The sequence below is a fragment of the Arachis duranensis genome, chromosome 7 (genome assembly GCF_000817695.3).
Source record: "Arachis duranensis cultivar V14167 chromosome 7, aradu.V14167.gnm2.J7QH, whole genome shotgun sequence".
Taxonomy (NCBI): domain Eukaryota; kingdom Viridiplantae; phylum Streptophyta; class Magnoliopsida; order Fabales; family Fabaceae; genus Arachis; species Arachis duranensis.
Window position 1 is genome coordinate 2748112 of NC_029778.3, and position 26154 is coordinate 2774265.

Below are 26154 nucleotides of genomic sequence, written 5' to 3' on the forward strand. Positions count from 1 at the left end.
TTGAAATTGGCGGTTATTATGATTATTTTGCTGAAAATCGCCTTGAGAATTATTGTTGAAATTCTGAGGTCTCTGAGGTTGGTCTCTCCATCCAAAATTTGGGTGATTTCTCTACCCCTGATTGTAGCTCTTAGAGTATGGATCGTTATTGGGGTGTCTAGGAGCATTCCCCATTTCAGAAGAAGATTGAGCATAATCATAATTCTCATTTTGCATAAAATTACATGTCATGTCATAAGGGACCTCTTGAGGTGCATTCTGAGTGTTAACAGCTGAAACTTACATTCCACCCAATTGCTGAGTAATTAGACTTATTTGCTGAGACAAAAGTTTGTTCTGAGCAAGAAGAGCATCAACAGCTTCCACTTCCAAACGCCTCTCTTCTGAGGGGCCTCAGAGTTCATAGGATTCCTGTTAGAAGGGTATAAAAATTGATTGTTAGCAACCAACTCAATGAGCTCAGTAGTTTTCTCTGGTGTCTTCTTCATGTGCAATGAACCACCTGTAGAATGATCTAAACTCATCTTGCACATTTCGCCTAAGCCCTCATAAAAGATATCCAGCTGAGTCCACTTAGAAAACATGTCTGGAGGGCATTATCTAGTCAGTAGTTTAAATCTCTCTCAAGCTTCATAAAGGTTCTCACCCTCTTTCTGTCTGAAAGTCTAAACTTCCACCCTCAGCTTAGTTAGCTTTTGTGGTGGGAAAAATCTAGTCAGAAATCCAGTGACCACCTTGTTCCAAGTATCCAGACTTTCCTTGGGTTGAGAATCTAACCACACCTTTGCTCTATCCCTCATAGCAAATGGGAAGAGCATGAGTTTGTACACCTCATGAATCACTCCATTGGTCTTCACCGTATCACAAATCTGCAAAAAATCAGAGATAAATTGATGTGGATCTTCATGAGGAAGTCCATGATACTGGCAATTTTGTTGCACAAGAGTGACAAGCTGAGGATTCAATTCAAAATTGTTTGCAGTTATAAGAGGCACCACAATGCTTTTTCCATAAAGATCTGCATTGGGAGCAGTGTATGAGCCAAGCACTCTTCTACGTTCTTCATTCCCAATTGGATTTGCCACATTGGCATTAGTAGTATTATTATGATCCATGGTGGACTCTACAGCCTTGTAAAGTCTTGCTTATTGTAAACGCTGCCTCAAAGTCCTTTCAGATTCTGGATCAAAGTCTAAAAGAGGTTCTTTGTCCATGTTCCTGCTCATAAACAGACAGAAGACAAGAAAAAATGGGATTCTCTACGTCAGAGTGTAGAGAATTTCCAGTGAGGTAACCTGTGTAAAGAAATCAAATAAAATAAATACTAAATAAAATAAACACTAAAATTCGAAAACTGTAATTGAAATTAAGACTAGAAAATTTTGAAATTATTAGGAAAATTAAATAAAAAATTAAAATAAAAATAACTAGGGAACACCAAACTTAATTTCAGAAATTAAGGAAAAATAAAGCTAGAAAAATTCGAAAACTAATGTGCAAAAATTAAATAAATTTAAAGCTAAAACGCCTAATCTAAGTAATCAAACAACTAATAGTTGTCAATCACAGTCAATCCCTGGCAACAGCGCCAAAAACTTAGTGTAGAATTTAAAGTCCACAAACTAACCGGCAAGTGTACCGGGTCATACCAAGTAGTACTTCAGGTGAATGAGGGTCGATCCCACGAGGATTGATGGATCAAGCAACAATGGTCAAGTGAATTGCTTAGTCAGACAAACAGAAAATGATGTTTTGAGAGTTCAAACGCATTAACAGTAAATTCAGAATATCAGAAAAACAAGCAGTAAACAAGTAGTGAATAATATATGAAGAAACAGTTAAGGCTTCAGAGATATCTATCTTTCGGATTGACTTTTCTTACTAACTATTTTAATCATGCAAGATTTAATTCATGGTAAACTATATGTGATTAAACCCTAATTCCTTAGACCTTTTTAGTCTCCTCTAACCTTCATCAACCGCCAATTCCTTGGTCGCTTAATTCCAATTAGAGGGTGAAGTTCAATTCTAGTTTATATGCCACGAAAACCCTAATTACCCAAATATAAGAGGATTATATGTCACGTATCTCGTTAAGTCTAGATAATTAGAAATTTAGGAGAAATTGTTTTCAAGCTGTTGTTCAAGTAAAGAGCTTTTCCAAGTTATACAAGAACTCAATTAGAACAAGGGTCATACTTCCGTTACACCCAGATTCATAAGATAAAGAACAAAAATAATTCTTGAATTATAAATCCATACATGAATTAAAATAGAAAAATAATAGTATCAATCCATACAATAGACAGAGCTCCTAACCTTAACAGTGGAGGTTTAGTTGCTCATGGTTCGGATAGAAAACTAGGATTCAGGTAAACTGTAAATTGTCGAATGAGGTAGAAGAGAAGAAAATAGCCCAAAGGGCTGATTCTTTTCCCTTTTATATCTAATCCTAATTAATGTAAAATATCTTTCCTAAAAACTAAATAATATCTTTTCCTAATTTTAATAATAATAAAATTTAAATTAAAACTAAATGAATGACTTGTGTGAGCCTTTGGACGAGGTTGGGGACCACCACTTGCATTAGCGCCAAACTTGGAAGAATCCAAGTTTGGCGTGGAGTGGACAGCATATATTCCCTTGGAGATGGCACTGGGTTCTTCCTTAGTGCATGGGTTGTGGCGCTAAACTTGGAAGGGTCCAAGTTTAGCGTGGAGGTTGTGCACGGAGCTTCCCTTGGAGCGTTGAGCTGGCGCCAAACTTGAGAAACTTCAAGTTTGGCATGGAGGAGGCTGAATGGTCTTCTTGGATAATGGAGTTGGCGCCAAACTTGGGAGGATCCAAGTTTGGCTTGGAGAGCTCAGCATGCATTCCTTTGGACTCTTTGAAGTGGCGCCAAACTTGAGCTTCCTCAAGTTTGGCGTGGAGGAGGCAGCTTTGATTTCTTTTTGTGGTGCCAAACTTGGAGGATCCAAGTTTGGTGTGGAGTTGGCAGCTTTGATTTCCAATCTCTCCTTGCTCCATCCGTGGCTCAAACTTTGTTAAATTCGTCCAAAATGCTACCTGAAATAGACAAAATTGCACACAACTCAAAATAGCGTCTATAGTGGCTAAAATATATAAAATCTTGATTAAACTTAGCAATTCAAGTGCAAATTCACTAGGAAAAGATAGAGAAGATGCTCACGCATCAACTTCTTCATAAGCGCTAGGTTCTTGATTTGAGGTGATGGCCTGACTTATATTTTGGGGTTAGTTTATCATATGACAAGTGTTGTGAGATAGGATATAAAGAGTTAGAGTTGGCAAAGTTGCTAGAGTGAACTATGTGGGTTGTCATACAATGATAGTCCTTCAAATAAGCAGGCGGTTTTTTGACTCTTTCAGATTTTCTAGTAATGCAATCATGTGTGATGTCAGAGTGTTGTAATGCAGGTGCATTGTTAGTGTGTGGTATGATAATGGGTGTAATAGTGTGTGAGGAAATTGGTGAGTGTATTGAGCTTGAGAAATGTTCATTTAAATTTGTGAGTATGGTATGTGTGAGTGATTGCAAATGATGTGTGAATGGTGTATCATATTGAAAAAGATCAATGCATTGTGGAGTACGAGTAGGTACTACAGAAATGTCAGTGCTAGTAGAATGTAAAAATAGAAAATGAGTTTCATAAAAAGTTACATTTCTGGATATGAAAATTTTCTTTGATTTTAAATCAATAAGTCGAAAACCCTTTGTTCCTAATTTAAAACCGAGAAAAGCTATTTTTCTGACTATTGGGTCTAATTTTGTTCTTGAATTTGTTAATGTGGAGGCATACGCAAGAGAACCAAATACTCTTAAATATGAAAGGTCAGGTAAATTACCATACAAAAGCTTGTTTGGACTAGCATTATCCAAGTTAGTGCTGGGCAGCCTATTAATTAGGTGAATGGCGTGAGCAACTGCGTATTGCCAAAAACAATATGAAATTCCTGATTGAAATAGCAGTGCTCTAGAAACACCTAAAGTATGCTGGTGTTTTCTCTCTACAATCCTGCTTTGCTCTGGTGTTTCTACACAAGAAGTTTGGTGTAAAATTTCAGTTGATGTAAAAAAGGATTTTAGAGTGAACTCTGATCCATTGTCAATCCTTATACACATAACTCGTTTTTCAAATTATACTCTGAAAAAATTCACAAAATTAATAACCAATTGTGATGCTTCAGATTTGGTTTTCATAAAAAAAATCCAAGTGAATTTGCTCTTGTCATCCACCACAGTCAAAAAATACATATGTCCTCTGTTAGAAGGGGCAGAAATAAGACCACATATATCCATATGAATTAAGTCAAAATAATCTTTTATTTCAGTTGTACTAAGATTAAAAGATAATTTCTTTTGTTTTGCAAAATGACATATATCACAAAGAAGTTTTGAAGCAATACAATCTATAAAAAGATAATACTTCTTTAGAAAAATCAATTTATGCATGAGTATGTGTCATAGTCTAAGATGTCAAATATTGTTGTGCTCATTATGTGAAAGTGTGATGGGATGAGTAGTAGTTGTAGTTGCCGCCAATGAAGCTTGCTTTGTTGGAAGAGGGGGAAAGTGAGAGAATCCTTACTCATTGTATATAATCGTTCTATACACTCAGCAATGCCAATCATCTTTGATGTGGATCGATCTTGTATCTCACAACACTTATCATTGATTAACAGTTGACAATGTAAGTTTGAGGTTAACTTTGACACAGAGATCAGTTTAAAATCAAAAGAAAGAATGTATAAAACATTTTTGAGAAAATTTTTTTTAGAGAATGTGATTGTGCCCATGATAGTGCTAACAGTTTTGGTCTCATTTGGCAATATCACATTGATTGGAGTAATATTTTGAAAACTTGTAAAATCTTTTAAGTCAAAAGTCACCTGATCTATTGCACCAGAATCAATGACCAATATTGCATATTTTGGAGTGATAATACTCATAATTCTCGCATTAAAATATAATGTAATAATTTTTCTTAGAGTGGAAGTCTAAATGGAATTAGTCTAAATGGAAGTCTTTAATCAACTCTAACAAGGTAAATTTTTGCTCTGGAGTGAACCCAGATCTTGATATTCCAGTGTTCTCTTGGAGACAATTGAGCTGCAATTATTTGTCACCGAGTATATCATCATGCCCGTCAGTGATCACGTGATTGATGGTATTTTTATGTTGCTGTCGTTGATAGAAATGGGAGGAGTACCCATGCTTCTTATAACATACATCTTCTGTGTGGCCTTCCTTGTTACAATGAGAGCAAGCTAATGTAGTTCTACGACCTCTATAATGAAAGGATCTGTTTACCATGTTCACCATTTTGAGAAATCAATAAATCATAAAGTAATAAGGATTCAGATCTTCTTCCTTCCAACTCGTTAATAGGAACAACTATGTTCATCAAGAAAGAATCTTGTGAAATAGCCTCTCATCAAACTCTATTGGATGCGTTTGAAAGAGAGGTAAGAATGGGGAAAGAAAATGTTGAAAGAAAAATTAGGGATAGAAAGAAAATGGCAAAATTGGATTGGATCTCAATTCACAACCTTTTTTAATCTGATTGCTCTCCATGCTCACCGCACCATGAAGAAAATCTCATATCTAAGCTGTTCAAACTGTGATGTTGATGATTTGATGAATCAGAAGGGATTAAGAGAGGAAGAAAAATAAGTTCTTCTCATTGTTGAAGAGAATGAAAAATTCTCTTTTTAAAAATATTTGTTGAGTTATTACCCCTATGCACTATGTACTCTTTATGTACTCTCACTAAACAATAATTACAATGGTAAGTCTATTATTAATAAAGAAATAATCTAAATAACAATTAAGGACAAAAACATACTTTACTCTTAAAAGAGTAAGAAATTATTTTTTTCTTAGAAATGCGACAAATGCATTCTCAAAAAGATGTTGCCGTCATAGATGCTGCATTTTATTCGTATTTGAAATAGACGCTTTATTTATTAAGTCATAACTGATGAATCATCACCCTACATAAAAAAAGGAGAGACAGATATAAAAACCTACTCTTTGCCAATGTAGTACCACCAAACCTGTGAATGTAAATTTAATAAAATTTGCATTTTCGCCTTTTTCACATGTTTGATGCATGGCACGGATTCTCCCTAAGTTTAAAAGGAATACATAAAAGAAATTACAAGGACTAAGACTCGAGCAATTTTTTAATTTGTAATTTAACTATTTAGCAAATAAGTATCTATTAGTTTCGAGAATAACTCAATTTTTTTTACATGAGTGAAAGCAAAAAAAATATAGGAATAATTGTTTTTAACGGACCAAATTTTTAAATTTTTGATATACTCTCTTGAATATTATTATTAATATTTTTTATTATTTTCAAAAAATATATTTTTATATTTACAAATACATCTATCTCGTTTACACCGTAAGTGAAATACATGCAAAATTATCTTGTTTATATTATAAACGAGATAAAAGAGTGATATTTATTTTGATAAATATTTTTTAAATTATTTATTTCAGTAATTATTATAATTAAATTATTTGTTAAAATAAAAAATTTCATAAGATTATGGCATAAAAAATATATATGTACAAAAAACATGAAAAAAACTACACATGTAATAAATATAAAAATCTAATTAATATAAGCAATTTTCTACCAACAAGACATGCAATTAATTCAACAAAAAAACATAAAAAAAGAATAAACAAAACAAATAAAAAGTAACGAAAACATAGAGAAAAGACTCCAACTAGAAAGAAAGGAATGGACCGGAGTTAGGGATGCCTCGAATTGCGCTCCAACCGTAAAGAGAATCGCACAGTGAGAAGAAGAAGGAGAAAAAAAAAGTTGGAACCCGCAGGTGTGGTTTTGAAATTTTTTTTACTTAAATTGTATTTTAAATTTTTATGTATTCATATATAACAAATAAAATTTATATGTACTCCATACAAAAAAAAGGAATGAGTGAATATGGAAAAAACAAATATACTATTTACTATTGATAATGATAGTTAGAAATATATTTTTAATATATTATTAATAATAGACAGTTACAAATATATTTTTAACTATACATTATTAATATATTTGTTTCTTCTATATTTATTATTTTTTTTATTATCGTGGAATACATATAAATTTTATTTGTTATATAGGAGTACATACAAATTTAAAATATAATTTAAGTAAAAAGAATTTCATATTATATATTAATAGAATAGTGACATGTATTAACTGGCTCATTAAATAAATTACATATTAAATATATTACGTGTATTTAAATTATATTTTAAATTTTTAAACAGTGGCTAGTTAAAAAAGAGGTAACCGTGTTAACAGTCGACAGTTTAATAGTTTCTAAATAACGTGTTAATTCCTATAATTTAAAATGGACTAAAATTGATCAAACATATCAATTTTAATTTCTTCTACCAATCTTTTTATGTATTAATTACATGCCAAAAGTTTAGATTTTTGATATTATTAATATTTTTTTATTATTTTTAATTTTTTTTAAAAATATATATATCTCGTTTACACTGTAAACGAGATAAATACATGTCACTTGTATCAATTTTATTTCATATATGCATTTTGACCCTTCTCGGTTCTACTCATGTGCTTTCTATGAGTTTCACAAAGATGTTTTGATGAAACGTCATCTATGCCACTCTTACTTGGTGAATCTTGAAAATTTTTCTTCCCTGTTTGATGCTCTGAAATGGACCCCCTTGGTTCAGATTCAGAAACTTGTTTACCCGGGGCTGGTCCGAGAGTTCAATGCAAACATGCGCTTGATTGATGGCTCGATCCACTCTTACGTCAAACGTGTTTACATGACCCTCACTCCTCAAACCATAGGCGCTGCTCTTGGGTATGAAAATGAAGGGTCGAAAGTTTACATGATTGATAAGTGGGATGATCAAGTTGGCGTCGCACAGCAAACAGTCTTGGAACACATCTGTGCAAATCTCTCTGGTTTGGATGGACTAATCCCAACTCATCAAGCACTCGGCCTTGAGAACTCTCTGTTGCATCGTATCATCACTCACATCCTCACTCCACAAAGCGGTTCTCACCATAGAGTAACAGTTTCTGATTCTATTATCCTATTTGCTCTCATTACTTCTTCCCTAATTTTATTTGCTTACATTATGATACGTCATATGTGGGAAGCAATAAAAAGTACTAAAAAGGCTAATCTTCCATATGGCATGTTCCTCACATGTATATTTGAGTATTTTAAGGTTAATTTGTCTAATGAATCTGTTGAGAACAAGGTTTCAATGATTAAAGGAGGAGGAGTTTCGAGCAAGAAAGGCAAACGGTCTGTTCACTCTGAACCATCTCTCAGCAATTTGGAGAGCCGTCCTGAACCCTCAAATGTCACTGCATCAATCCGGGAGGTTCTCAATGAGTTTCGCAACATGTCCAAGTTGATGTTCAAATCCCACAAGACTGTCCGGAAATTGGAATATGAACAGGAAAGGGCTTGGAAGAAATGTCACGAAAGAGTTGGCTTCATGATTAAGAGCTTTTATGATGAAATGGGAACAGGAAATTACGAAGAAGATTCCGGTTCAGAGTTCAATCTTTCTGATGATTAATGACTGTTTCTTTACTTTTATTTGATATTGGCTCCATTAGGCTCAATCTGTTTTTTTTTTTGTAGGAGCATGACTTGATACTCACTGCTCTATGATACTTTGATACACTCTTGTTACTTTATGATTGATATTTTGTTGTGTTTTTCATATTTTGTGCAGGTACCCCTTGATGACAAAAGGGGGAGGAAAATTAGTTTTCAAAATTGAAAGTGAAACTAATGAAACAGGGGAGGATTTGCCGAAACAGGGGATGGAATTTTCAATTGAAAATTTATGATCACCCTTTTTTAAAGAATGCATGTTGTTATTGCATTTGTTTCACTATGGTTACTGCTGCTGAAAATGCATTTGGCATTTGGTAAACATGTTGGTTTGAAAACTTATTTTTGGTAGTTCCTTTAAACTATGATATCTAACAGCTGCCATGTTTTGATCATGTGTGATTCAAAAATATTTTCCTTACTTGAATAATATGACTCTGATATCTTGACTGGAAAATATTTAAAATTTTTTGAACAACATTGTTTTATGCTCAGTTGATGTGTGTAAAGATTGAGTAGATAATCAAATTATTGATAACAAATGAGTTTTGTATATCACCAAACTCTGCTCACAAATCAAGCATTCAACATTTCAAAAATTATATGTTGAATAACATTGTTATTTGAAGCTTGATTAAATTGTTACAGGTTAGTGCTTCCCTTAATAAAAATGACATATATTGAGGGGGAGCCATGTGACAATTTGAAAGGGTGAGAAATTCAAATTCAAAGGGAGTATTATTTACTCAATCTTTAAATTTCTTTCCATTTCAATTTTAATAATGTTTGTCATCAAGAGGGAGATTGATGAGTTTGGAAAACTCTAAATTAATATTTGTGATGACTAAACATTATTAAAAATAATAATTACAAAATTATTAATCTGATTTTCATTTAACATATATTGATTAAATAATTTTGTTGCAGGTTTTAATATTGGGGCGAAAAACAAATTTCCGATGCAAACCCAATTACATTCAGCCTTTGGTTTTGACAATATATGATGAATATGCCTGAATTGATTCTTTATGTTACTTGGGCCAAATTTAATATATTAAAAGTTACAAGTCCAAGTTAAAAATGCTTTCCTATTTGCTTTATGCATGTTTCAAAAATTTACCAGGAAAGCAAATGTTACTATTGGGCCAGAATTAAATGATTGAAACAACTAAGCCCAATCTAATTCCTCATGCATGATCCGAAACAAGTGGAAGAAAGAAAGCAAAATTGCTTTCAACGGATCCAAAAATTTAAACTTGTGTTGGATTTCAAATTACACTCAACTATCATTTATTGCATGGGAACTATGAGAGAGAAATTGACAAATTGATTTGATTGCAAGCACCAAGGCTACACGCTTGTCAGCAAAGAGAAAGGGAAATTGTTTCACTTTTATTCTCTATCTTTTGTTTCATTAACCACTATTCATAATTTCTCTTTCCTCTCTCTCATCCATCTCTTTCTCTTCTTCGGTCATTAACCAGGAAACCATGAAAGCAAAATGGAGCTACCGAGGTGGAGGAAGAACACTTTACAAGACCATCACAATAATGGCAAGAAATCATACTAAAATAAAAATGAGCTGTGGCTGAGATTTTCACCAAATATGGTTAGATTTGGTGAGGTAATATTGAGCTCTTCATGCTCAAAAAGGAAGAAGAAGATTCGGCCAACAATGTGAGATTCTTGGAGGCATGGCTTGTCTCTAATTCTGCTCAACCCCCACAGGAAGTAGCTAGAGTGGCGAAGTGATGGAAGAGACAGAGATTAGAGCAGATGAAGCCATCATCATCATGGAGCATCAAGGGCTAGAAATCCATCTTGGAGAGCAAGCCAAGGATGGAGAGCTCGGATTGATGAATAGTGATGACCAAGGAAGGATTAGAGGTATTTGCATGTTGGGTTTTGCATGAGTTAGCTCTTCTCTCTCTATGGTCGAATCGGTTTTGTTTTGAAGGAAAAGAAGCTAAGCTTGGTTTTGTATTTCAACTGTGAAGGCTTTACTTCTCTATAAAAGGGGTGAACAATCATAGTTTGAAGCAAGGAGTAAGTTTGAGAGTGCAAGGCACAGAAGTCTCATAGCTACCTAAGTTTATAGTTTTTTTTCACCTTCAATGTATTCTGTTTAGTATTTTTCTATTTAATTTTGTCATGTCTTGAGTCTCATGGAAAAAAGACAAACAGTGAGGTTTGTATGGAAAAGCCATATAGCGGAAAAAGGCAGAGAGTGCAAAATTAAAAGAAAAAGCCATAGATGTCTTAGAGTTCCTTTGTTCATCTATGTTGTGTTTCATGATTCTGTGGGAATCCCCTTGTAAGTTGGGTTAGCACTTTACAATTTGTAATCAAGTTGATTATAGTGAATTTCCATCATTGTTGTGATGGAGACTGGATGTAGGCTGCACTGCACTTAGCAGCTGAACCAGGATATATCTGGGTGTAATCTTCCTTCTCTCCTACTCCATTTCTGTTTCTACGGCACAGGAGCAAAATCCAAAAATGTCTCGTGCCAAGTGACGAGACAAAATGAAAATGTCTTGTGGCTAGAGATGAGTTAAAAACAGAAAAGTCTCCTCTAAGTCCAGCAAGTGTTAGCAAGCAAAAAAGGGGTTAAGATTTAACCCCCCTTCTCTTAGCCACTGAAACCATCACTCTTCACATACTTGTACATTGATCCAATGGTGTTAAACCATGATGGTGACGGAAAAAGGAAACAAATTAAGTGATTGTTGTTGTATTGATATGTTCAATTGCCCTTATATGATTAAAATATTCAATGTTAGACATTGGGGAAGCATGAAATTATATGCATTGAAGATCTGATCCACGAGATAATGACGGTTGGTGATCACTTTAGAGAAGCAAACAACTTCCTATGGCCCTTCAAATTGAAGGCTCCATTGGGTGGTTTGACAAAGAAAAGGAATCATTATCTCGAAGGAGGTGATGCAGGTAACAGGGAAGCTTACATAAATGAGCTTATTAGAAGGATGAATTAATTTACTTTTTTGTTATATGGTCATTAGTGTTATAAAATCATTAAGGATAAGATGTTATTTTCGTTCATGTTTTGGTTTGAAAAGAATCTTTGTTGTTTTGACTAATGCTTGAACTGATGAGGATGTTATGGTTTTTACTTTATTGTTCAATTCTGATTTCTGATCATTTTTGCTTTTTCTTTTGATTCCTTTTCTGAATTTTGTTGTGGTTAAGTACAATTTACTCCCTCTAAACTATATCTCAATTGCATTTCACCATTTTGACAAGAAAGAAATAAACTATATTATTCTGTTCATGCACCTTGTTTGGGATCATGAGGAAGCAAAGGAAAATACCATTTAGTTTTGAAGCCCTTATTCAAGAATTGAGCTATATTAACATTTGACCAATTCTACCCTGGAGAATGAAAAAAACACATGTACGGATTCCAAATATTTTTTTTGGATAGGTAAAGTTGGTAGCTATCATTCATGAATAGAACCCATGATGTCAAACAGGGCCAAATTACAGATATGGAGAGGTGCTTCTTCCATCCACACTGAGTTTGGATAGGTAAGAGCTAATTGAGCCAATTCATGTGCTACCATGTTACCAGATCTCTTGATATGAGAAAAAGAAATTGATCTAAAAAGGCTAGAGTAATAGAAACAATCAACAATAAAGCTACCAAAATAATTTCTGGAATGTTTCCTGTTCTTTAGAGCATTGATTACCTGAATATTATCATTTTCCAGGATTACTTCAAAAGGGCAACATTCATGAGCTAGTTTAAGACCCATTGCACACGCATATGCTTCAGCTTCAAAGGGTAGGAGTGACAACTTCATGTTCCACGTGGCCACTACAACAATCCTTCCACACCAATCTCGGATGACTGCCCCTATCATAACTGATCCTTCTCCTCCTTTGCCTGCATCAACATTAATTTTCCACAGGTTGGGTGGTGGGCATTCCCACTTCTCAGCACTTAAAGCCCCAGGGGGTGGTTGGTGAGTGAAATTAACCTCTGAGTTCTGGTCCAACCAAGATTTCTGAAAATCTTCATTGACTTTTGACATCTCTTCTACTACCTCTTGAGGGGTTCTCCACTTATCTTCGAAAACTACTTCATTTCGGGATTTCCAGAGAGCTGCCAAGCTATAGCAGAAGAGGCTTTGATTTGCCTAGCTGAGCTCAGTGATGGATGATCTGATCCAGTCCGTGAGAGAATTGGCACGGATGGAAGATGTCTTCACCGCTAGAGGGTTACAGAACCAGAACGTACGGGCAAAATCACATTCCAAAATTAGGTGTGTTTCGTCTTCCTTTTTCCTCCAACACCTTGGGCATAGTAGTGGAACCTGAATTCCTCTCTTTTGAAGGTTGATCCTTGTCGGGGTTGAGCCGTTTAGTAGTCGCCAGACAAAATTGAGAGTTCTGGGATGGGCTTTGATTTTCCAGAGTTGTTTCCAGATATCCTTTGCTTGGCTTGCCGATGACTCTGTGCTGTTATGATGGGCTTCGTGCTCTATTAACCGGTGGTATGCATCTCTAACTCTGAACTCTCCATCTTTTGAGTACTTCTAATAAAATTTGTCTTGCTGGCTGGTTAGAGGGATAGGAATTTTTTGAATCTGCTCTGCTTCGAAAGGTAGAAAGAGGCTTTTAATTTTCTGGACATCCCATCTAGATCCATCATCACACATGAGGTCCCTTACTATAGTATCCTTTTGGAGGTTTGGTACTGTGCTCCATATTTTGTGTCCATTTTGGTTTGGCAGCCATGGGGATCCCATAATTTTAATTGACATTCCATTTCCCACTTTCCATAAGCCTCCCAGCTCTAGGACATCTACTGCACTCCTTATGGTTCTCCAGGTATAGCTTGGGGCGAAACCCATTTTAGAGTCCAAGAAGTTTGATCTTGGGTAATATCTGGACTTGATTATCCTTGCTGTGAGAGACTCCGGATTTTTGATTAACCTCCACCCTTGTTTGGCCAGTAATGCTCGATTAAAAGCTTCGAAATCTCTGAAGCCAAGACCACCTTCTGCTTTCCTTTTGCTCAGCTTGTCCCATCCTATCCAATGTATTTTTCGTTTACCATTCTTGCAGCCCCAATAGAACTTTCGCACCATTGTGTTCAAATGGTGACAGAGTCCTTTCAGTATCAAAAAACAGCCCATTATGTAAGTCAGAATGGATTGAACAACCGCCTTGATTAGGGTCTCCTTCCCCGCTCTAGACAGGTACCCTTCCTTCCAACCTTTCAGCTTCTTCCAGACTCTATCCTGAACAAAGTCAAATAATTCTCTTTTAGATCTTCCTACAAATGTAGGTAAGCCTAAGTATTTGGAGTGATGGTTTACAGCCTTAATTCCAAGCCACTCTTGGATGAGGATCTATCTGTTGGTCGGTACATTTCGGCTAAACGAAGCCTCAGATTTGTCCAGGTTTATTCTCTGTCCTGAAGCTAACTGGTAGGTGGTTAAGGTCTCTTTAATTTCTCTTATGTCTTGGTCTGAGGCTCTGGAGAAGAGGATGCTGTCATCTGCAAAAAACAGGTGATTTACTTTTGGAGCATTTCTAGCAACTCTTATACCTCTAATAAGCTTGCTGTTTTGGGCCTTTATTAACATTCCAGACAGAACTTCAGCACATAAAATGAATAAGTAAGGGGATATTGGGTCTCCTTGCCTGATTTCTCTGGATGGCTTAAAGGGTTTTGATGGGTTTCAATTAATAAGGATTGAAAATTCAACCGTTGAGATGCATCTCCAAATGAGTTCCACCCATTTGGTTGGAAAACCCATAGAGCTCAGGACCTCCCTTAGAAAACCCCACTCAATCCTATCATAAGCCTTTGCCATATCCAGCTTTATGCCAACAAAACCTTTTTGTCCCTTCACCTTCTTCTTCATATAGTGAAAAATCTCGAAAGCCATTATACCATTATCAGTTATCAGTCTATCTTTCACAAATGCGCTTTGAAATTCATTGACTATGTTTGGAAGGACTACTTTAAGTCGGTTTGCCATAGTCTTGGAAATGATCTTGAAGATAACGTTGCATAACGATATGGGTCTAAAGTCCTTTGTATGCTTCGGAGTATTCACTTTGGGGATCATGCATATATGGGTTGAATTTAGGGGGGGAAGGGTCTGCTGCTTGATTTAATACCTCCAGGACTGTTTTGGTAACCTCTTTCCCAACTGTTTTCCACATTCGCTGATAGAATAGAGCTGGCATCCCATCAGGGCCTGGGGCTTTGGTTGGATGTATCTGCTTTAGAGCTTGGTAGACCTCTTCGGCTGTAAAATCTTCTTCAAGGAAAGCTATGTCTTGGCTGTTTAGTCTATTTTTCATAATTTCTGCTGCCATTTCTGAGCCTTTCGTGGCCTCTGACTGAAACAGGGATTCAAAGTAGCTCACCATCACTCTTTCGATACTTTCCTCATCTTCAAATCTTGATCCAGCATCATTTTGGATGGCTTTGATCCTATTTCTCTTATTTCTTTGCGAAGCTTTTTGGTGAAAATATTTCGTGTTTTTGTCCCCATGTCGCAACCAATTACTTCGAGATCTCTGTGCCCAATGAATCTCCTCTTCTTTCAATAAGTCATCAAGTTCTGCTTCTACTTCCTTGGTTTTTGCTATTATTCCTTCATCCTGGGTGCTAGAGTTTAAATGCTGGAGCATTTTCTGCTTTTTTCTGATCCTTCTTGGTCTATCACCGAAAGTCTGTTTCCCCCAGGTTTCCAAATTTCTGCTACAGTTTTGGATTCTTTCTGTTACTGTGCCCCCATTATTTTTCCAAGTTTCACCAACTATCTTCTCACAATTCTCATTAGTGAGCCAAAGTTCTTCAAAGCGGAATCTGTGGGCTTTCCTTCTAGCTCCTGCTTTCTCCCCTTCTAGGTTGACAAGAATTGGATTGTGGTCAGATCTGTATCTGCTCAGATGTTGTACTACTGTATGAGGAAAAGCTTCCTTCCAGTCAATGGTTGCCAGAGCCCTATCAAGTCATTCTTGAATGTTGTTTACTCCTGCTTGTCCGTTTGTCCAAGTGAATGAATGACCAACAAAGCCAAGGTCAAGGAGTTCACTAGTTTGGATGACCTCCTTAAAGCCCTGACTCTGTGAGTAAGTTACTGGGTTCCCACCAAATTTCTCCTCTTGCCCCAGAACTTGGTTAAAATCCCCAAAAACTATCCAAGGCATAGATGTAGCTTGTCCCAGAGAGCTTAGGAGGTCCCAGCTCTTTTGTTTGTTTTTCGTCTCTGGGCATCCATAGAAGCCTGTGGCCCGCCATTGTCTTCTAGGTTCTATCATGGTTACTTCTATGTCTATGTGGTTTGGAGATAGTGATTTAACTGACATGTCAACTGTGTTGTCCCATAGTAGCGCAAGCCCTCCTGATCTTTGTTTTCCTTCTCCTTGGCAGTCTACTCCCACAATGTTGTTTAAGCCCCTTTTGTATCTAAGTCTCATCACTTCATTCTCTTTTCTCCTCGTTTCCATGAGAAAGACGAGGTTGGGTCCTTTGTCTCTGATGAGCTTATTTAAAGCTCGGACTGCCCATGGGTTCCCAAGCCCACGGCAGTTCCAGCTGATGATCCTCATGGTTCTCGGCAGGGCTGCTTTGCAGCCACTACCGCTGTTTGATCTGTGGTATGTTCCCCTTTTAGTATCTTTTCCAGTGGTGCATTTATCAGCATGTCATCATTATCCTTCACCTTTCTCTTGGTTGGGATTGTTTCCACATTTTCTTTCCCTTCTGCTTGACCTGTTGGTGCGCTTCTGGCTTTCCTTTTCCATGTGCGGGTATCATGTTTAATTTTGTCATCTGTTCTGTTCGTTATTTCAGTGAGAGCTTTGGGTTCCATGGGTTCCAGTGTTTTTCCATTTTTTATGTTCTCTTCGAGTGGGAGTTGTTTTTGTTCCTCTGGTTTGTTAACTTCCTAGTTATGCTCCATTTTCCTTTCTTTTTGCTCTGTCTGTTTGGTGGTGTCTACTTCCAAAAGAGGTGGGAGATGGATGTTTTTCCCCTTTTTGTTGGTATCACTAAGGTCTCCCTCTGCAGGGATTCCTCGGTGTCCCAACACAGGGGGCTGGTCATGGTCTTTTCCTACAACTGAACCATTTGGTTTTGTCATAGTCAGGCCTGCCAGCTTCTCCAATAACAGGTCGTTGAACCTCTTCTGAATGTTTGTGTGGTGCGTGGTTTCGGGATTTTTCTTGTTCTGCTTTTTGCTACTGGCTACATTTACTTTGGTTCCTTTTTCTTCAGCTTTCATCCATGGTCCTAGGTTTTTGGCACTGGTTTTTCCTATTATCTCATCTTTTGTGGCCTTTTCACAGTTTGCTTCCTCATGTCCTAGTAAGCCACAGTAATAACAAAAGCTTGGTAGTTTCTCATACCTGAAATCAGCCCATAGTAGTCCATCTTCAATGCTCCCTATGTTGGCTCCTTTTTGTAGAGGCTTTTTGATGTTGATCTTTACATTGGCTTTTATGAATCTGATGTGGTCTCTGCTTGTTTCGTAGATCTCGCAGTCTTTAACCTCGCCTGCAATGGCTGCAATCTTCCTCCCCAGTTTACACGTCTTACAATGTTCTGGGAGACCCCAGATCTGTACCTTTATCTCAGCTTCTTCCAGTCCTGCTTCTGGTGGTTCCTCATCCCTTGACCATTTTTTCAGTAATAGCCATGAGTTGCGGAATGTCCAGGGGTTTCCTTTTAGTACTCTTTCCATATCTGTTTTCTTGTTAAAGAAGAACTGATAGATCTTAGGTTTCACTTCCAACACTCTTAATCCATCCGGGTTCTTCCATATGTTTTTCATTGCTGATTGCAGCCATGAAGTGTTGATTGTTTTTTCTGTTAACAGTCTTCCCACCAGGCTATTTTTGCACCCTTCTATTGCATCATGAATGTCATTGTTATCAAAGAGTATGATCAGCTCGTTGTCTTTTTCTGCAGAAACACTATTTTGGATAGTTGGTTCTTTTTCATTGGTTGTCATTTTGGATGAGTAAGGGTTTTCAAGGTTTGAAGACAGCACAGTGGCGAGAAGGCATGATAGAAAACGAACAAGTGCACGATGAAGACAGAGGAGGCACTACACTTTCCTTAGCCCTAGCAGAAGGGGTTACGGAAAGAGAGGATATCCAAACAAATCATTATCACAATAAAAAATTTTTCGGATTCAGAATATTATTATGGGGCTAATAATATAATTTTAAAATAAGATTTATGCAAATAAATTATATAAGATGTATTATAGAAATATACTGATAGAAAATATATTTTGAACTACAAAAAATATGTGTATTTTTTAGAGTAATTCACATAAACAGACGGTATGGATTCCAATATTGCACCAATATCCTAAATCTAAACAGGTTATATGGATGTCTTGTTTTTATATTTATATAAATCGAATCAAATGGGATTTGAATTAGCATGGATAGTGGTAAATCAAACTAACTAACGTCGATTTAGTAGGAAAATGCTTTGATTTTGACCTGTCCATAGTAAATTGAAACAATTAAATTTGATTTATAAGAAACAATTACATTTTATTTATAAGAAAAGGAGGCTAAGGTAAATCGAATTAGGTAGATTTGATTTACCATTAGTATATATATCTATATAATTTGAATTCACTTGTTTTCAATTACAAATCAGAATTACAAATCACAATCCCTCCTTCCAACCCACGCAAGAGAGAAAAGTGAGGCCAGAATTATAAATCACAATCTCCCCCTTTCGACCCAAATCACAATCCCCCTTCCGACCCACGCAAGAGAGAAGTGAGGCCAGAATTACAAATCACAATCCCCCTTCCGATCCACACAAAAGAGAAAAGTGAGACTACCACACGACAAGATTTAAAACTGCAAACATGAAAAATGACTCAATTACAAAAAAGAAACTATAAATGAGAAGAAACGGTGGGTGTTACATAAGTGTGTAAAAGGGGTATTAATAATTTTGAACATGAGTGATAACGATAACGATAAAAAAGGTGTACAGAAGGTCTTATATATAAAAAAACCTTTTTTATCTTGAACATAAGAAAATGTTAAGAGTAATAATAATTTTTCTCGTTTTCTTTTATTTGAATTACGTTTCCGAGCCATGAAATAGAAACGACGAGGATGAAATTGGAAAATGCAATATCTTGAGAATGTGAATCAGAGGCCACATTTACAATAAGTCATTGTAATGTTATGTCACAATGAAAAATGTTATGTGTCTTTTGAAATTCGGTTTTTAATCAATATTTTAATTTAAATAATATTATTTAATTAAATTTTAAATACTAAAATTTTTATTACTTTTTTACAAATAAATTTACTATTTGATATTTAATTTTTTTATTATCATTATTAAATGAGTCGTGATATGTTATTTCTATTTCGAATAACTTACATGCTAACTCAAAACTCATTTATCGTCGAATGAAATTTTAATAAGATTATATCATCATTTGAATTAAACAATAAATAAATTATCAGTCTATGTATCAATATTCTTTTCTTTTTCTTTACTTTCTTTTTTCTTTTATTTATTTAATCTTTATCTCCATAATAATTAGAGAAGACTACCAATATAAAATAATTAAACCAAATTAAAGATAAATAAAGGAACAATCGTAGATATTCGAAAAAAAATATAACAAATAAAAATTTAACAAAAGTTTATAGTTTTCAACAAATTTTTTTATTAGTTAAAATTTTTCATTAGTTATTTAAACACTAACACTTTTAAAATTATTAAAATGTATGTTCGTAAAAATTAATTTTTTTTTTCAATTGTAACCCCACCAGCCACCCTCACTAATCATCGTTTCCCTACCTTTTGCCTAAACCCTTTCCTCTGCCACCATGTTGTCAAGGTAAAATTGGAGTTTAATTTTTATTTTATATTATTTTTTGTCATAATTTTTTATTTCCTGTTATATTTCTTGTTGTGTTAATATTTAGTTAAAAACAAAATTATGTCACTTTTTTTTAAATTAATTTATTGTTTTTTTATTTTACTTAATTGACTATTTATTTTATTTCACTCTTTTTAAGTATTAAATTACTTCAATTAAGTTGTGCAGCATTGACATATGGCAGAAGTTAATTGATAAATTAAAGCGTTTGTTTCAAAGAGAGTAAATGCAGCATTTATGACGGCATCTTGAAGATGATTTGTTGCACTTTTGAAAAAAAGAATAATCTCTAATTATTATGAATGAGATTTGACATTTTGGTTAAAGGCCAAATTAAATTCGAAGAATGTGGATACTTGGTAGCAGACCGTAACAAATCTTTCGAACTTGATTTAGCTTTTTAACCAGGATTCTAAATCTCATTTATAATATTCAGAAATTATTCTTTTCTTTAAAAAAATGCAATAAATGCATTCTGAAGATGTTACTGTTATAGATGCTACATTTTACTTGTTTTTGGTAAAGAGAACTTCACACAGTGGGAAGAAGGAGAAAAAAGAATTGGAGCCGGCCAGTGGTTCTTCCGGCAGCACAACAGCACAGAGGGATTCTGAAGAAGTTTGGTGAGTTTTTTTCTTTTGGTTTTATGGTTTTCTAAATTACTAAATTAACTCAAATTCAAAAATTGCAGAGTAAAACAACTTTGTAACTTGTTGGATTCACTTTAAAATGTTACATTGTATTCTCACAATGTATTGGTTCAAATCTTCAATGCATTAGTATTCAGTTAGTTTAATAAAAGAATGAAATCAATGTTCAATATCCCCACCTTCCGAAGATGTTTTCAAGGGAATTTTTACAAGTCTTAGGGTATGTTTGGATTTGCATTGGAGAAAAGAGAAGTCCGTTTGAATTCTTTGAACGCTTTATTTTTATGTTTGGCAGCATTTTTATACTGTAAACAAACTAAAAATTCTAGCTTTTCCATCCACCTTTTCACGTTGGATTTAATATGTTCTATGTACCAATTATGTACTTCATTATTCATATGTTTATGTGTTTTTTTATAATACTTTTTTCTAATACTCTCTTATACATATTATTATTTTTTATAAAACTTCTATTTTTTTATATGAGTTCTTTTACTGTTATTGTTATTTTTTTTGTATGGAATATTTTTTACTTTATAATATGATTCTATTAATCCTATTAGAGTACTAAAGAATATTGAGAGTACTAAAAAAATATTAAAACTTATTTAAATATTTAAAAAAAATTATAAAATAACATAAAATAATTATTTAAATTCATGTCATTTTTTGTAATTTTTTATTTAAAAATAATTTTGAATAATGTAATTTAAACAATATTTAATTTACTATAATTCATTTTGAATAAAAATTACCAAACATAAACCAAGTTAATACTAACTTACTTTTAATCAAAATCAATTCTACAAAATCAAATTTATACAAACCTCTGTTTACAAACGGTAATCCAAACACACACTTATTAATCCTAAAGATGGTGAATAGGAAAAATTTTACGGCTCGCCTTCTCTGAATGATTCTAGAATTGGTACCAACTTTAATAAACGGTCACTTTCTTTTGGATTATGTTACTTATGTTAATAAAATTTAACTACATTGTGTTTTTGTTACATTCAAGATAGTTTGCCATATTCCATAAGGATTCTCCTATAATCTGCAATTCGAAATTGCAACAACTTCAAAGTTACTAAGTGCCTCTTTGGATAAGATCATAAGTTACTTTTTTTTTTTAATTTATGAAAAAATATAATATTAATCTCTGATATAATTTTCAAAACTAAATTGTAGCTTTCTAAAATGCTATTTTAGTGCTTACGTAAAAGTTAAAAAAAATGATTTCTTTCATAATAAAATTTTTTTTATTACTCTTCTCTTAAAATAAACACTTTTAGAACAAAAAAAAACAAATAGAAAATAACTTATTTATAAGTTACTTTTAATATAAGCATTTATTGTTTAAGTTATTTTTTCAAAAGGAATTTAATTAAACTGTTTACCCAAACAGAACCTAAGAATGATGTTGAATTGATTATGGATTGGAAGAACACTTCTACTAAGCAAACTGAGATTCCTTTCATGCCGGCTCGTGTTCTATGTCAGGTTTGTTCCATTTCCATGAATCAAGGACTAGTTTGAATGATTGAACTTTTTGTTTCCTTAGCCTTTTGATTTTGTTACAAGGATGGTAACTGCATTCTGGCTTTGGTTGATCTTACTTCTTTGAGGGATGCCATGAAGAATCTTGGCCGTGATCCTAATAAGATTTGTCCTCTGTTATGAATCCAAATAGGTAAAAACTCATGTGCAATTGTGTTCATATAAAGATGATAGTAAGAATTGTTAGATTGTTTGATATGTTTGATTAAAGTGTCACCTAACTATTCTCAGTTATCAACTTCACGTTAAGACAACTGCATGCGAGTTTTCACCATCCAATTATTTAATCACTTTGCTAGTAAATGCATTTAACATGTTTTTGGTTAATTAGGTTTAGCTATTTCTTTCAGGTTGATGTAGCAAGATCAGATGATGCATTACAAGCAAATATGGAATGTGAGTTCCATAGGAATAGAGAGAGATTTGGTTTCCTTAAATGGGGTTCGTCAGCTCTCGATAACATGATTGTTGTTCCTCCAGGTTCTGGAATAGTCCATCAGGTAAGATATATATCATTTGTAGAATTCTGTGCGTAATTGGACTCAGAAATGGAGAGATTCAACTTAATTTGTAGGTGAATCTTGAATACCTTCTACTGGTGGTTTTCGAAGCTGATGGGAGTAGGCAGCAATGCTTGGCCAGGTTAAGTATATATAATAAAGGTGGTTTGTTTTTAGATATAAATCAAGATAAAAGTTCCATGTTATGAACTATTTGATGCAGCTTATAGTTTTAGTAGTATAATCTGATTATGAATTACATCTCTCTGAATTTTCAAATGCTTATCTTAAGTTGGCTTTTTTAATATTTGAATCAAATGTGAATTACATGTCTGTTTTCACATTTTTCTAGCTTTGATGATCCTGATAAGTGCACTCACATTTTGGTGTGACAGCCAATGACTATGATCTTTATAAAACTCTGAAATTGATTACATGTCCAAGTTTTCTTGGTTACAGGTGAACAAGTCAAGTTAGTACTTAACAGAAGTTTCGAATTTCTATGATCACGAAATCTTTGCTGGTTTTCCAGTATCATGATGAAAGAGTATATACATCTCAATTGGGAGATGTTAAGTCCTGTATTTCAGGGCCTAAGAGGTAAATACATAGCTCACAAATATTTCTATACTTGTAGTTCTATACTCAAGTCTAGCTCCTGGATCAAGGGTAGTTACAGAATATCTGAGACAAAGGTTTTTGATACATATTGCCTATGCGTTTGTTATTAGTTGCATTTATATTTGAATATAAGTGCATAGCATATTTATATTAAACTTTATATACAGTGGCCTGCAAAATTATTTGAAGCAGCTAGGCTTTCACACTGTTGGATATGGTTGCACAACTTGCATTGGGAATTTCGAATAAGGGTACTTGGCGAAAAAGTATTTAGTACATGTCAATCTGCATAACATTGTTCATCCATTGGTCTAAATTTAACAATATTCAATGCAAAATTTTGCAGACATCATTGCTGCTTCTGTTCTCCCCGGAAACAGAAATTTCGAAGGGCGTGTTGGATCCGCTAGTCGGCACGGTCAGAGAATGTCTTCTTCTGCATCCATTTTGTAGCAGATGTAAGAACTAACTTCAAAAATATGTTAAACATGCTTATTTTTTAACTACAATGATAACTTGCTTTTCTGGTTGACATTGATTTTAGTAGAGCCAATTGGAAATGGAAACAATGTGTACTTAAAAGATATCTGGCCTAGTACTAAAGAGGTCTCATAGGTAAAAAGAAAAGTGAAATCATGGAAAAAATGAATTTAGGCTGCGTTTGGCGACTGTTTTAGAATCTCGGGACACATATTTTTACATTGGAAAAGTATAGGGTAACTTATTATCAACAATAATTAATTATTATATTTTGAACACATATATAAATAGATACATTCAAAAAATATATTTATAAAGACACTTTTATTAAATACAGTCATAAAAAGGACATTTTATTAGACACATTTATAAAGACACTTTTATTAAACACAGTTATAAATAAGAGTTGACAGAAGTTGGCAAAAATGTTGTTAATAACATAGCAAAATTGTATATTTAATGGTTTTTAATTATGATTTTACAGATAATTGTCACGGCCTTGGACACACTCCAACGCTACCGTGCCGGCACTCGGACTTACTCAACCTCTTGAGCTAAGACCAAGTCAGCCTAACCCTCGATACTTAGCAAGAAAGCTAAGAACACAAGAGAACACAAGAGAAAGGAAGTTTGGTGGAAAGAACACTTTATTGCTCAAGTGTTTGTTACAAATGATTCACACACACCCACACTAACTCTTACCTCCTATTTATAGCCATTCACCTCCTCAATGAATGGTTAGGATTAAATCTAATCAATGGTCTAGATTAATCATCTAGAACCTTCTTTATAAATATCTATCCTACTACTACTTTATAAATACTTCTAGATTGTTCCATACAACTCTTCATACTTTTATATCAATCCACACTCTTCTAGAATATTCCATGATCTTCTAGAGTCTTCTAGAACCTTCTAGAGTATTCCGGAACCTTCTAGGACATTCTAAAACGTTCCGGAACCATCTAGAGTATTCTCAAACACTCCAAAAAACTATACAAACACTGTTAAATTTAACCTTCTAAAGGTCACTGTGTTTGAATTTTTTTACTTACTTAAATATTAAGAGAAGTTAGTGTATGATTTTACAAATCCAACAATTGTCATGTCTTAATATTAGAGATAATGAATAGGGCGAGAAAGCAGTAATTGCTTAAGAGCTTTGACAGAATCCACGGTAGCAACCTTGTTTTAATATTATAGTATGCATCATTTTAATATTATTATTTTCTTAATTAATACATATTATCTTTATCTTGTTAAACAATAATATAAATGTATAATTAATTAATAATAATTGTATTTTTTATACGAGTGGCAGGAGAATTTGGTATATTAATTTTTGAAACAGGCGGTGCAGATGGAACTAGCATATATAGAGTGTTTGGTAAGTAGTAGAAGCTACTTTTTTTTTGGATTATGAAAAGTTATAATTTGCGTGTTTGGCACTATTTTAAAAAAAAATTAATTTTTTGAAAGGTTAATTTATAATTTTTTGAAGAATAGAAATATATGACTTCTTTATTTTTCGATAAGTCATTCTACCACTTACTTGAAAAATTAATTTTAAAACAAAAAAAATCTACTTTTCTTGTTCATTTTATAAAACATACTGACCTTTCACCACCATTTTTATGCAAGGTCTGCTAGAAGCACTGACCTTCCACCATCATTCTCACGCAATGTTCCAAACCTTACCATTTTCACGTAATGATTAATCTGATGGAAGTATTGATCATCTACCATCATTTTCAGACAATATTGCATTTGAACAACCTACTGCATATATTCTTTCTAAGTATTTTTTTTATCATTTTATCATTCTATTTTTTATTATTAAATTTGTATTTAACTGTGGTATGAAATTTCAGTTTTAATTTTATTTTTTTCATATGTGATTTTATAGCTTGCTATTATTTTCATAGTTAATTATAGCAAATTTTTGACCTCAATAAAAGAGAAGAGAATTCTAATAGGAGTAAAAAATATAAAAAATAGCAATAAAATATACATTGGCACACATTTTATATTTATTTTTTATTTTCACCTACCATATCATACACAATATTAGTGATTAGGTTATGTAAAATCAACATTTAATATTGGAAAGTATTTGTTATCATTGTTATTTTAATATTTATTCTCTTTAAAATAAGTATTTTTATAACTAAATATCCAAATACAAAATAACTTATTTATAAGCTGCTATTATTAAAAGTCCTTATATTTTAAACTCTTTTTTCAAAAAAACTTATTTAAGTTATTTACCCAAACTGGACCATAGTTATCCGTAGCTGGATTAAGCAATGAGCTCTTTGTTTTTAACTTTTTATGCTTCCATTTGCATGTGTATACAAATAAATACAATTTAATTAAAAAAAAAACTATGTGAATATGATAATGTCAAATCTTTGAGTTTATTCCATGTCTAATTTTCATTTTTATTATAATTTTTTTAGGACAAAATATGTATATAAGCCAATTAGATACATAATTTACACAATTCATCCAAAAAGAAAAACGAGACATCAATCAATTAGGAAGATATTTTTATATAGTTCGAATTAGACAAATTCGAACTAGACCAATGAATAGTAATTCGAATCACCTCACTTCGAATTAGACATGAACATAGTAATTCGAATTAGTGCAATTCGAACTAGGCATGCATGAAAGCATTATAGTAATTCGAATCAATCTCATTCGAATTACACACAAACAAACACATACTAGTTCGAATTGGACTAATTCGAACTAGTA

General features: G+C 33.7%; 1 protein-coding gene and 1 non-coding gene across 4 annotated transcripts; both read left to right on the forward strand.

The window, feature by feature from the left end:
• The first annotated feature begins 578 nt into the window (after positions 1 to 578).
• LOC127740961 (small nucleolar RNA R71) lies at positions 579 to 686 on the forward strand. Its single transcript, XR_008001816.1, has one exon. It is a non-coding gene; the product is annotated as a small nucleolar RNA R71 (small nucleolar RNA).
• A 20966-nt stretch (positions 687 to 21652) lies between these two features.
• On the forward strand, positions 21653 to 22748 carry LOC110273642 (uncharacterized). Of its 3 annotated transcripts, none has more exons than XM_052251723.1 (4): positions 21653 to 21736; positions 22144 to 22189; positions 22274 to 22293; positions 22368 to 22748. In XM_052251723.1, the coding sequence occupies exons 1-4, from the start codon at positions 21668 to 21670 to the stop codon at positions 22500 to 22502; spliced, it is 270 nt and encodes an 89-aa protein (XP_052107683.1). In that variant the 5' UTR covers positions 21653 to 21667; the 3' UTR covers positions 22503 to 22748. The 3 variants fall into 3 exon arrangements, 1 of the variants encoding a protein (XP_052107683.1); XR_008001194.1 differs by having other exon boundaries at positions 21693 to 21926; XR_008001193.1 differs by having other exon boundaries at positions 21693 to 21926; positions 22144 to 22293.
• Positions 22749 to 26154: the final 3406 nt, after the last annotated feature.